The 12,760-nt window shown below is 41.3% G+C and overlaps 1 protein-coding gene across 1 annotated transcript; it reads left to right on the top strand.

The window, feature by feature from the left end:
- Positions 1 to 11,181: 11,181 nt before the first annotated feature.
- Positions 11,182 to 12,318, top strand: LOC135470684 (lysophosphatidic acid receptor 6-like). Its single transcript, XM_064749719.1, has one exon. It carries the CDS (start codon positions 11,182 to 11,184, stop codon positions 12,316 to 12,318), a length of 1,137 nt encoding a protein of 378 aa, XP_064605789.1.
- Positions 12,319 to 12,760: the final 442 nt, after the last annotated feature.

Here is a 12,760-nt window from a genome sequence, read left to right as displayed (position 1 = left end):
GCATTTATTCCACGTTGTAGACCAAGCAGTTTAGAGGAGGAACGTGGACAGAAAGATACATATATATGAAGGTCTTACTGTATCTTATACCACACGGCTGTGAAAAACCGATCATGTAGCACCGAAGTGCTATCGTATGCCCACTTCCCCAGATATAAATTTCCCGTGCCCGAGTTCTACAGATAAAGCTATAATTTTAACGCTTACAAAGGCTGTAAGTAGGTCATGGCCTAATTTCCGAGGTCATAAACTCCCAACAAGCCTTGTCTTAGAACAAGCGGTGAGAAGACACCTTTGATCACGGAGAATAGCATCCCGTTAGCGCGCGTTAATTGGACAAGCAGCGTAGATTGAGGAACATTGCGAATGGCTACTGATGCACCGCAGTGGACCGGTTCGGTGATTGTGCGGCACAAACCATATAACCCTATTTCTTGAACACGCACGGAGAATGTCACTATGGGCGAATTTCTGCCATTGTGGTCTGAAAACGAAGAGGGGATTAAACCAGGTTAGCTGGAAGTCATTCATTCCTAATTTTATTAGGGTACACGGGGTTTTATCTTCGTGGCAGTCCGCTGTTACCAGCGTTAATGACTTTTGTCGGTTATCAGTTAATGACTTTTGTCGGTTGACGCTTATATCAGTAAGACTGAACAATAACTATAAGAGAAAGGTGCCGTCTAACTTCTGGATTCAGGTGTTATGTACCGACACCGATATGTAATAGTGCTAATTAAAGTCAGACCAAAGTGTTATTAGTTATGCCGTAATATAATAGCCCAGGGTGAATGATTTAGTAAAAATATCACAAAAATGGAAATGAGGTCAATTTTCCGTAGTAGAAATGTCGTTAGGTTGTAATTTGAAAATTTTTCTTTGGAATTGAGCACAACATTTCACACCTTGACTTCTTCTTGACTTCAGAAGTCAAATGAGGTCACTTTCCCGCTGACAAATGTCGCCAAGTTGTATTTTGAATGCAACCTGTGGCTTTTAATGTATTAATCTAATCGTTCTGTGTTTTTTCCACGCTCTTTTAAGTGCACGATTGCAATCCGGTTTATCGAAATATATCGCAAAACGTGTAAAAAAAACACCAGGGGTTGTCGAAGAGTAGAGAAGGCAAAGACTGGTTAGATGGCTGAACCATTTTTACGAACAATTTGTCCAAATCAAACAAGATGGTTTGTTAGCATACTCTTCGGTACACGTTGGCAGAAGTTCCGACTGTCATGGTGTTTATTTTTTGTTGCTTCAGGCTGCAGTTTGCACAGCTGCACGGTATCAAGAGAATGTATGTATGTGTGTGTATGCGTGTATGTATATATGGTATGTATGTGTATGTATATATGTATATATGCTGGGGATTTAACGCCGTTCTTAACAATTTTTCAGTAATTCAGTGTATATAATTTATATTGTGTTTTCTTGCGAGTCCATGCCGCCAAAGTGCTGCCGCCACAGAAATAGCATGGCGAAGACTCCAGACATGGCAAGTGACATTTTAAAGTGTTTGGTATGAACCGATCCGGGCTTAATCCTGGGGTCTCCCGACCGGTAGCAAGAGATCTTACTCAATTGACTGAGCGGTTGTAACACAGGAAGGCGGAACGCAGGGCCAGTGAGGGGTGGGAGTGTACGGGGGGAGGTGAGCTGCGTTTGTCAGTGAGTTTCAGGTTTAGATAGGCGAAAGCTTCTCAGATTAGTCCATGTGTTTTACAGAATCAAAAGAAGTGCACCAGTTCTCCATATTCTTATGCTGATGATATCCTGTCACAAACTGGCCGAGTGGATGAACGGGTGTTACTTGGAGATCATTTCCTGGCCATTGACCTTTATTGTTATATCACTAGGTCCTAATAAAATGAAGATGTCAGCAAATCGTCAATTCACAAACTGTTCAAATCATCTGCGCCCGAGAGAGAGAGAGCGTTCTTTGTACAGTCGTGTGATAGAGGCTTTAAATAACATATATGTAACATGTCCTTGAACGACGTATAGAATTGCCACAGTTTGGTTTGAATCACCTTGTGTTTTTTTTTTTTTAATTGATTGATTTATATATTTGATTGGTACTTTACGCCACACTCAGGAATATTTAATTTATACGACTGTGGCCAGCATTATGATGGGGGTAAACCCACGACCATGCACAGGTTGTTGCCATTAATCTAATCTTAAAATCAAAACCCTGGGATGAAATTTTAGTCAAGAAGCCTTTGGCATGAAATTTTGGTGTCCAAAGCTCAACCATGGTATCAAGGCATCAAGGGAGTTTCTTGTTTTTAGGCATAAAGTCTGCAATGAGTTGAACACTAAGCATATTTATTGTAATGAATTCAAAGCTGATTAGCTGAGGCATGTATTTATTTATTTATTCATTTACTTGATTGGCGTTTTTGCCACACTCAGGAATATAACAGAGGCATGGGTAACAGACTAGATATAGAACATGATATACCACCATGTATTCATTTACACATATATCTGGTCGGTGTTTTACGGCGTACTTAAGAATATTTCACTTATACGATGGCGGCCAGCATTATGGCGGGAGAAAAACCGGGCAGAGCCATGGGGGAAGGCGAGCTAACACCATGTATAACGTATACGAAAATACGTGTAGTGGTTTATAATTTGCTTGTGTAAACCTTCCCCTTCATCCAGGGTATACCACAATAAGTCGAACGCATCTGTGGTACTTTGATGAACATACAAAGGGTATCTCAAATTGTTCAAAAGCAATTTATACGCTGTGCAGAACAGTTTTCTGCTTAACCCATTTGCTGACACAGACAATAGTATTAGACTCACAGATACATCCTCTCTCAATTGTCTCCCCAAATTGCCATTACTGAGTTCTGTATAATTAAATATTTACGACTATGTATATGATTGTCTCTTCTGATAACACTCGAATAGGCCATTGGCTTAAATATTTCATCTGAATGCAACGGCCATTATTATTCAATGCAGAGATACTTGGATTGTTTTGAATTGTCTTTAATTTATTTATTTATTTGATTTGTTTTACCCTGTACTCAAGAATATTTCACTTATACGACGGCGGCCAGCATTATAGCGGGAGGAAACCGGGCAGAGCCCGGGGGAAACCCACGACCATCCGCAGGTTGCTGCCAGACCTTCCCATGTGCGGCCGGAGAGGAAGCCTGCATGAGCTGGACTCACAGCCAGAGCATTGGTGAGAGGCTCCTGGCTCCTGGCATTCAGCATGAAAGGGATAGTGCAACGACCTGTTGACCCGTATCAGTATAACGGCCGGGGCGGCTTATTTGCCTTCGGTAAGTCGTCTCAGTGAAGAAGCGCTTGATAAAAGAGCGGTGGAAATCCGTCATGCAACAAGGAGGTACATTACAAACACCCTAAAGATTCTTTCGTCGTCATATGGCTGAAAAAATCTGTAGAAAAAGCAGAAGACTTTTGGAAAGAGTCAGTGTTGAAAATGGACACGGAACGTAATTAGCATTGCCAGGTTTTGGCGACAATGTATGGAATTATGCGTCTAAACAGACATCTGGATACCATCTGTCAAACAATATGGACGTTACAGGTCAATAATCGCAAGCTCAATTTCCAAGGAGTTAGAGCTATTATTAACTTGATGTTTGGACTTTATCAACCTGGATTATTTCACTTTTATACCTATGGAGAACAGCCTTTGAAGTTTACTACCAGATGTGGTTCGGTAGTTAATTAAAGCGTGGGTAGGTGCACACACATGTAAAGGAGGGTAAAACGCTCTCATCAATATAGTCTAGAAGACACCTCTAGAATGCCCATATTAGCTAAACATTTACCAATAACGTCTCTTAGGTCGCTCTCTAACCGCTATGGGCTTTTGGCATTGCAGATTTCTGCAATCCTCTCTGGCACTCAATGTAGACAAGCAGGTTTTGTGCATTCTGAGATTGCTCTGATGTTTTGGAAGGTTATGGATTGGATCAAACCAACGTCAGGTCGCGCGCCACCTATTAAATGGCCGATTGTTTTCGGTAATTCCACAGAGGCATAAATAGTGACTGCAAACTTATTGCTTTGAAGGCGTTTTTGATTGGCAATTTTGATCTCGAACGCCTGTGTTAGACTACCATAGCAGCTACATCAGGCTTTCAAATCGAGTGGACCCTGATGCTGTTTTGAAGCCTTCGATAGCTGAACAGAGTTTGTCAAACCTAATGTCATCACTAATCTTACACTAGCATGTGTACGACATACTTCCAAACTGCCTGGCAGGATATATGGGTGTCATTCTGCCACTAAGCTGGTGGGAGTGTCCATCCAAATACGTGTGTCCGTCTAAAAACTGAGTTCAAACGCCGCTTACATCGGATGGATCCATCAATCCATCCCTTTGTCTTGCAGAGTCAGTTTTTAAGTCAGCAAGATCTTACGCTGCAGTGATAATGGGTATCGTCAACGACGAAACCGTCTACTTGCATTTGCTTACATGTTTTCTTCGTTTATCGAGACAACGCTAATGAAATTCGCTATAAGGTTGACTGATGAGCTGTTTCCTCTAAACTAACAAACAACTGGTCGCTCTTGCCAGTGCACCGTGGCTTCACTTCTTTCGCCGAATGTCCGTTCCTCTCCAAATCCAGAGAAACGAACGGACTGTATGAATCAAGGAAGCCAGACCTGTAAAACGATACCACCTTATACAAGCAGAAAAAAAACAGTAAGGTGCAGTAGTAAAAAGGAAAATACATCATTCCCGACCGGAACGTATTGATTTTCAGTCATGATAGGCCAGTTGTCAGTCTAGCTTCCTCCGACGAAGCCCGTGGATAACATAAGATTAAGAACAGCGTAACCCTGAGTTCAACAAAAGTTTTGCCAAAGTGACGACAGTGTTATAAATGGCACATCGTTATAACTAGTAGAACATGCCAATTTGCCTCACATATACTCTTACTCTGTCTGTCAATGCGTGCTTAAGCCTGCCGCAGAGCCAAATGCCCACCTACTGAGCAGGAGTAACTAAGACCTAATCATAGACGAGAATTTTTAGGTGAGGTTTTCGTCTCGCTAGACCGTCAGTCAAGTATTTATTTACTTTTTATTTATTTGATTGGTGTTTTACCCCATACTCGAGAATATTTGACTTATACGACGGCGGCCAACATTATTGTGCGAGGAAACCGGGCAGAGCCGTGGGAGACCCCCGACTATCCGCATGTTGCTGACAGACCTTCCCACTTACTTATAGGGTTTGTCTGCCTGCTTGCCGACATATAGTGAGCTTTAATTGCACTCCACGACTTGAAACAAGCCTTTGTCAAACTTTATAAACACCTTAAGTAAAATAATGCTCATGAAACTGTGCGCTATTCACAAACGTAAATAAATATAACATCTTTCATAAATGGTAACGGTGGAACTCTCCGACCGCTTCACGTCACTTCCAGCTTATTTTGATTGGAAAAATAGGTTTGTCGCCAAAATCAGTGTATCAACTTTCCCGACAGTTTTTCATTTTAAGCTGGAGCAAGGAGCACGACTGTTAAAGAAAGGAAAATTATGTATCATTTAAAAAGAGTATTTTGTTTGCTGCTTGTTGAAAATGGGGTCCCTATATGACTGCAATAAAGCCACAATCAGTTTCTAAAATAATAAACCCGTGTGTACAAGAGAGCTGCATGCAAACGGCCATGTCTTAACTGATGTCTTATTTTTCTCCACTCATACTGTTTCAAGATTCAGCCTTCCGGACGATAGGTCGAGTTCAATGTTTCCTTTTTCATACCAATAGGACGGAACTAGTTTGATTTACCTGGAACATTGGAGAGCTCAGTGCCAGATCCGATTTCGCACACGTGCAGACCAGGCAAAGTGAGTTCAACGCCAACGCCCACTTGCAAAAATAGGTCGTGATTTATACAACCAGGAAAATCTATTTCGGTTCGATTTCCTATGGCATGGTAGAAAATATTACATCTATAATTTATGACAATAAAATCACTCAGCTTTCCAGTGAACACATCAAGCATTTCTCCATTCTTTTTTAGATAACATTTTCCTATCGACGGAGTTAATCCTAGAAAGCTGCCTTTAAAGTGTAGATCGCCGTGACGTGTTACATGGAGAACGAAGTAAAATTTTGCAGCAGCAGAGGTAATAAGCGCAGGATTTAGAGGCAGTAGAGCTTGCATGCTTGGCGTAGTTATCAATAGAGAAATCTTCATAACGTTCTCTCAGTTGCATAACCGTTTATCCAAAGTGCTACCGACTAATTAGTCATCCCCGCTGGTTGATATACATCTTTTCCTCTGGCAGAATTGAAATGTTTAACTTAAAGGAGGTTATTTACTTTGTTAACAACAGCGTGCCTTTAATCATCTTTTAGCCCGTTCCAGAAGGACGCATCTCATAACATCAGTCCAATCACTGGGCTGAAAAAACTTCTGGCATCGTACCCAGATTATGAGCAAGAAGACACGGCGGTCTGTCGGTGGTCATGAGCTCTCGTCAATTAACAGCTGTGAGGTGAATCCGGGGTCATATCACGGTCGGACGGCCGAGTCTCTCTAACTCGCCATAAACAAAGCATACGCACTTATTGCGTTTGGAAGCTGTTGATGCGAGCTGTTCCAGTGAAATAGCATGGCCCGTCTTCATTGTTGGACAGTTAGTTGGTAACGCTTTATCGACACGTGGCAGAGCACGTCTTTGAAAGCGTATCACAGCTAATTCTCCAGACTTTCCAGAACACAGTTACTGGTTCTCGGTTTACTGGTGAATACCCTTCAAGACTCAGGCAATGATTCGCTAACCGCACCTGTGGGGAGAATACATTTACCAGCTTATAAATCTATAGCGGATGTGCTTGCATCTCGTATAAAACCCCACTTCATGTCTAACTTCACTAATACGAGTTAGTCGCCCGACGTAGGCAAACCACATGGACATATGTTTATAACAATTACCTTTACGATGTGGACAAAAGGGAAGTGCTGATATCGTTACAAGATCACAAGGTTACAAGAGTTACTTCTCCGATGTGGTCAAGGGGTGAGTTATGATATGGTTATGTGGTTATAAGAGTTACGATGTGAAAGTTATGATGCGTTTACATAGTTATTAGAGATACTGATCTGGTATGCACAAATTACAGGCACGGATGTGAAGGTTAGAAAAGCACATGCTTCGATGTAGCGGATATGAAAATTCTGATATGTCGACATAGTGGTTGTATAGGCGAGGACAATGGGTAAATGATGATATAGTTACATAGTTATAAGACTTGTACTGTTTGTACTGTTTAGCTGTGAACAAGGCACAAGCACTGGAACAGTTAACTGAATATACATGTATAAATTACTCGATCGACAACAGACACGAGCTGATATCGTGGATGCATTGTTATAAGAACTAATGTTCTGACGTGGTCAACAATGTGAAGCAGGTTCTATACTCATACATGTATGGGTATAGCCTATTCTAAATTTGAGGATGGTCGTAGGCTTCCCCGGGTTCTGTTCGGTTTCTTCCCAGCTTAATGCTGGCCGCCGTCGTATAACTGAAATGTTCTTGTTCATGACATAAAACTCGATTCAAATAAATAAATAATCTATGTGGACCTTGGCCGGTTACTTGTCCCATATGAACAACGGACTGATACTGATATGGTTACGTTGTGTTACGCTTTACTATTCCGATGTGGATGCCTGACAGGGGTATTTTTTGTACCTAATTCTGCTTAAGCCATGGTGATGGTGGCTGTTTAAGTTGCTACGGTTTAGGCATTTGTGTGGATACTTAATTCTTTTGTAACCTTTCCATGGCCAAGATACACTAATACTTATAGTCAGATCTACGAGAATTACGCAACTGCTTTCCCTGGCATGCCTGGCAAGAACGGAATGTCAGGAATCCTTCAGCCAAGTTTATTTTTCTTTGATGGATCGTGTTCAACTTCATTGACTGTAATTATGGACAGCTATTTTAGTATTTAACCTCGTTTATAGTGTGCCAGCTATCTTGCTTTAGCAAGGGACGGTCTAAGTTGCTACTTTTTAAGCATTTCCGTGAATATATTTCCGTAAATATAAATCTCTGTTTGACGTAAACTAACAACAGATCGATCTCACCGGTTACGTGTGACCAATGGCCGATTTCACTAGGGCTTTTTTCGGGGACGGTAGATCCAGCGTCCGTCCACGTCGGCCACACATTAAAAGAGGAAGTTATAGCAACAAGGGGAAAAGCAACAACTGATTGACCCGTATCAGTATAATGGCTGGGATAAGGCAGCTTACCTACCGGTAAATCGTCTCATTAAAGCAACTCTAGATAAAAAGAGCGGTGGAAATCCGTCCTGCAACACATGCACTCTAAGGACTACTTCGTCGTCATATGGCTAAATAAATTGTTAAGTACGACGTTAAACCCCAAGCACTCACTCATTAACTCACTCACAAAACCATTTCTGACTTAAGTCAGAATTTGAAATACAATTTTAGGACTTATTTTTGGGACCAAGAAATTACCATTTGGACCGCCTTATGAATGTCATCTTAAGATATATTTATCAACATTTTCACTATCAGAACCATAAATTAGGCACTGTGATGAAATTTTAAATTTTGACTTAAAATCGACCTCAGTTACCAACTGTCTCACTGTCGGCGCTCTTGTGGTTTACTGACTATGCTGCAGTCTTTTGTATTGGTATAGGTTGTTAGCTTACTCGGGCTAGAAGTCTCGTCATATCCCAAATGGCAAATCAGTGATTGCGTGTATAGATCGTACTCGCCATATTTTGTATTTATCGCAAACATTCTATGAGCTAGGTTTATTTCAAAGAAAAGAAAACTCTCAGACCATTTGTAATGGAAATAAAATTTCATATAGCTCCCAGAGCAAGACATTTAAATTTGTTTGCATCTCTTTATTAAGATACTACAAGGCTGCAAAGATAGCAAAAACTGTACCTCTTTTAAAGTAGCGATACTGGTATGCGATAAATAGAGCTGGTCTCTTTGCCAGTGAGGAAGGAAGAATTCCAGTAGATCAACTTACGTTACGGATTTGCTTGTGCCCCAAAATACACAGGGCTTCCGTGTAGCTGACGTATGGCAGTCGATACGGAGATCAGTGTGAATATGACGGTTTTTTATGACCATGTAATATTACCTCCAGACACTGAAGAGCCTAGAGCCCATCTGCATTCGTTTTATCCGAACAATGGCGGCTCCCAAATGTTTGCATTTAACAAACACTTTCGTGTACCATTACTCGCTAATCAGAAAAAATCATAAACAAGTCACGAATACGACCAACAGAAACCTTAAAAACCCGTTTTTTTCAGGGTCTTTTGAAAGGCAGTACAGAAAATATCTACTTGGCGTTTTAAGTTATAAGAGAGATTGACTTGAGCCTTTGATCTTATTGGTTAGAGGCTAACTGGATGTAACGAGAACTTCGTTCTTTCTTAGACTGAGCCAAGACTTTTTCAGACAGACTTCTGTGGGATAAACAAAAAGTTCAGTGTGTATAAGTACATATGTGGAAATTGGTGGCATTTGTTGATCAAAGCTGACTTTTCCAGGAATAGCTTTTGTCGTCAGCCTTGTAGCACGTGCTTTATAGCCAGTACCTCATCACAAACCTCCCTCTTGATATTTGCAAGTGACAATCTCCGAACTTCATCACCCGATAATTGACTACATAGCCGATATTGTTGGACATGGTATAGGTATAGCTTTAGTCTGTTTGTCACCTCCTCACGTTTCAGGTCAGTTTGTAGTAAGGATAGAGTTTTTGAGGAGGGAATGAACACAGTTCGTCTCATGAGGACATGAGCACGAGTACGTCGTTCTCGGCCATTAGACTGTATCGCATTTTCCTCTGTAATTACTGGCTGTTTGGCAAATTGTGGCTATCGATTTGACCAGCACTGGAGTCCACTGTCTAAGTTACTAGCCTCAAAAGGGGCGAATTCCGAATGTGATAATGCGATTGTGTGATCAAGGACTTGGTGTCAGCGTGATTTCATTGTCAAGAGGCTAGCGACAATGTGATTCCCATCCAAGCGATTGATAGTCCAGCGAGACATTAAGTGCTTCACTATCAAACAGTCATCTCAATGGCTCCCATTAGTTGGGAGAGCAAGCCTAGTTCACCTTCGTCGGAATGGTTTTTGATTGTTTTTTTTGTTGTTGTTGTTTTTTGATGAATGCGTATAAAGAACACTTTCTTCGTACGGCTGAGGTTAATGGGCCCTCTCTTTACGAGATCACGCGTTGAATGTCTTGAGAATCTTTTAATCGAGGTGTTGTACTGTAGTTTATCATGGACAAGGACGTTGTAGCTTTGTGTGACAACTAGTAGCACTCTCACTCTATCATCATGTAGCACGCTGACCTTTAAAACGACAACCAATCTCTGTTTTATTTCAGGTGTCCTCAGATCGAATCTCATTACCCTGGCCGCACGAAGTGGGGCGTGTCCTTGAAGCATGATTGACATCGGGGGGACGAATGTGCAGATGTTCAGTTTTATATGGACCTGTCGAAGAAGCCACTGTTTCAGCTATGTCTCCGGTATATACTCGGCTTAAGCCTTCCGTCCTCAAAAGCAACAGTCCTGATTCCAGCAAGAGTGTAGCTGAATGTAGAGGGGCGTGCCTTGTTGGTGTCATTGATAGCGCTAGACGTCTGAGGACATGTGATCATTTCTTTCGTGGAACCGTCAGGAAGGTAACGGATTCTAAGGGAAGTGTCCTGCTAATATGATATGATAATATGATTTTCATGCAGCTGTTGCTCTGCAGTGTGATTTAAATTCCCATAAAAGGACAAACAGTATCCTACAGCAATTATATTTTTTTCTAAATTATTAACTTTTTCGGACGGCGAAAATCAGCATGAAGAGATTTTCTGTGCTAAATAGAGAGGTAGTTATTTGTTTTGAAGGATTGTGGAACACACCATATTTGCGAATTGACAATATGTGTTTGAATGAAATTTGCTGAAATTAAGTTTCTCTGAAATTTACGGAAATTTCTGTGGAAATGTCACATTTATGAAAACTCCCAAGGAAAATGATATGTGAATGAGTCATCTTTACAGAAGACATCGCTGTTATAAATTAGAAAAGCTAAGGAATTTTACCAAGTAGCCTGTGTTGAACTGGTTTGGATATACGTGACATACCATGGAGGATTCTACAACTGGTTTTAATGTCAACGACACTACCACACCAAGGTTACGGGGAGCGGAGGAATATCACCTGCATAAAATAGCCCAGTGGCTGGACGATTACTCCACGTACATCCTCACAGCTCTGGCAGTTGTTCTCAATTCCGCAGCTTTCATCACCATCTGTTCAATGAAGCCTTTGACGTCAACACCCATCTACATCGCCGCGCTAGCCGTCGTCGATACGCTCTGTCTCGTTTTCAAACTTCTGACCACTCGGCTTGTCAGAGTGGAGAGCATTCCAGAGGAATTAGCGTGTGGCGTTCTTCTTTGTTTGTTTTTCTTTGTGCAGTTTTTGTCGAGTTTTCTTATTGTGACGATATCAGTGGAGAGATTCGTCGCCGTCTGGTTTCCCTTTAAAGTCAATCGTGTTTTCACCCGCAAGGTGGCTCTGGGCTCCATCTTAGGGCTGTCCATTGGAATACTTCCTCTTAGCGCTTGGAGTATCTGGTTTTATGAGCGCTTTTACGACGACCACTGGGGGATAGTCTGTGTAGTGAAGCTCAGACATGTAATTGTTTTTAGTGTCTTCAGGAAAATCCATCCATTAATTTATATGGTTATTCCTTTCATAGTGGTTCTCATTCTGAACGTAAGCATTATAGTAGGCTTGCGCAAAGCTGTCAACGGAAATTTGACGACTGGAAATGGAGCGTTACTGCGGTTCAGAGTCAGCCGACGGCTCAGCGTTATGCTGGTCGTTACATCAATCGCCTTTCTTGTTCTAGAGTTACCTATGGTGTGCATAGGTTTATTTAAATATTTTGAGAAGGAAGACACCTCGAGTTTCGTAAAGAGTTACTTCTTTGTGGAAGTGGCACAGACCTTGGAGGACACGAACCACGCTGTGAATTTCATTCTTTATTTTCTAGCCGGTGAAAAATTCCGTAAGTTGTTTTTGAGCATGGTGTCGTTGCGGTTTTGCAAGGCTTCTGCAGTGCCAGATAACACACCGCTTTCGGTACATACTTCCGAGAGGGTCCTGCATAGGACGGAGCTGTACTCTATGATTAATCATCGTCAGTCAACGGTATCTGCGAACAACTCACAGCGTGACTCTAAAGTGGACACCAGTGTGAAACTTTGTTCTTAACTACATGCCATTATTCTGTTGTACTCAGAACTGTCCAAAAGTAAAACAAAAAACATGCGTATGACACTATGGGTGAAATCTAAACCACTGGGCTTTTATGGCTATGTTTTATTACTCACATATTTTCATGTCTTCACATTAGTACATGCCACACTTTGCTCATTAATGCATTGCATTACTTCGTGTTTCTGTTTTTTTGCCTACGATTACACAAATTCATAAACTATGACGCGTTTCAAACCGTATTTCTAGACATTTCTTTTATTGCATACATGTTGCGATATGTTTTTAATTCTAGAGCCGTATTACCGTTTACTTGGGTTTAATATGTTCTTTGAAGATCATTCGCCTTCCAGTAATATGTCACACAGCTTGTACGTGCTATACAGGTAAAAATCATTATACCACAAAATCGCATGTAACCGTGTCAGATACTTTCCAA

Source organism: Liolophura sinensis, chromosome 7 (genome assembly GCF_032854445.1).
Source record: "Liolophura sinensis isolate JHLJ2023 chromosome 7, CUHK_Ljap_v2, whole genome shotgun sequence".
NCBI lineage: Eukaryota > Metazoa > Mollusca > Polyplacophora > Chitonida > Chitonidae > Liolophura > Liolophura sinensis.
The sequence above is the reverse complement of the archived record's forward strand: the minus strand, read 5'-3'. Positions and strand labels throughout refer to the sequence as shown.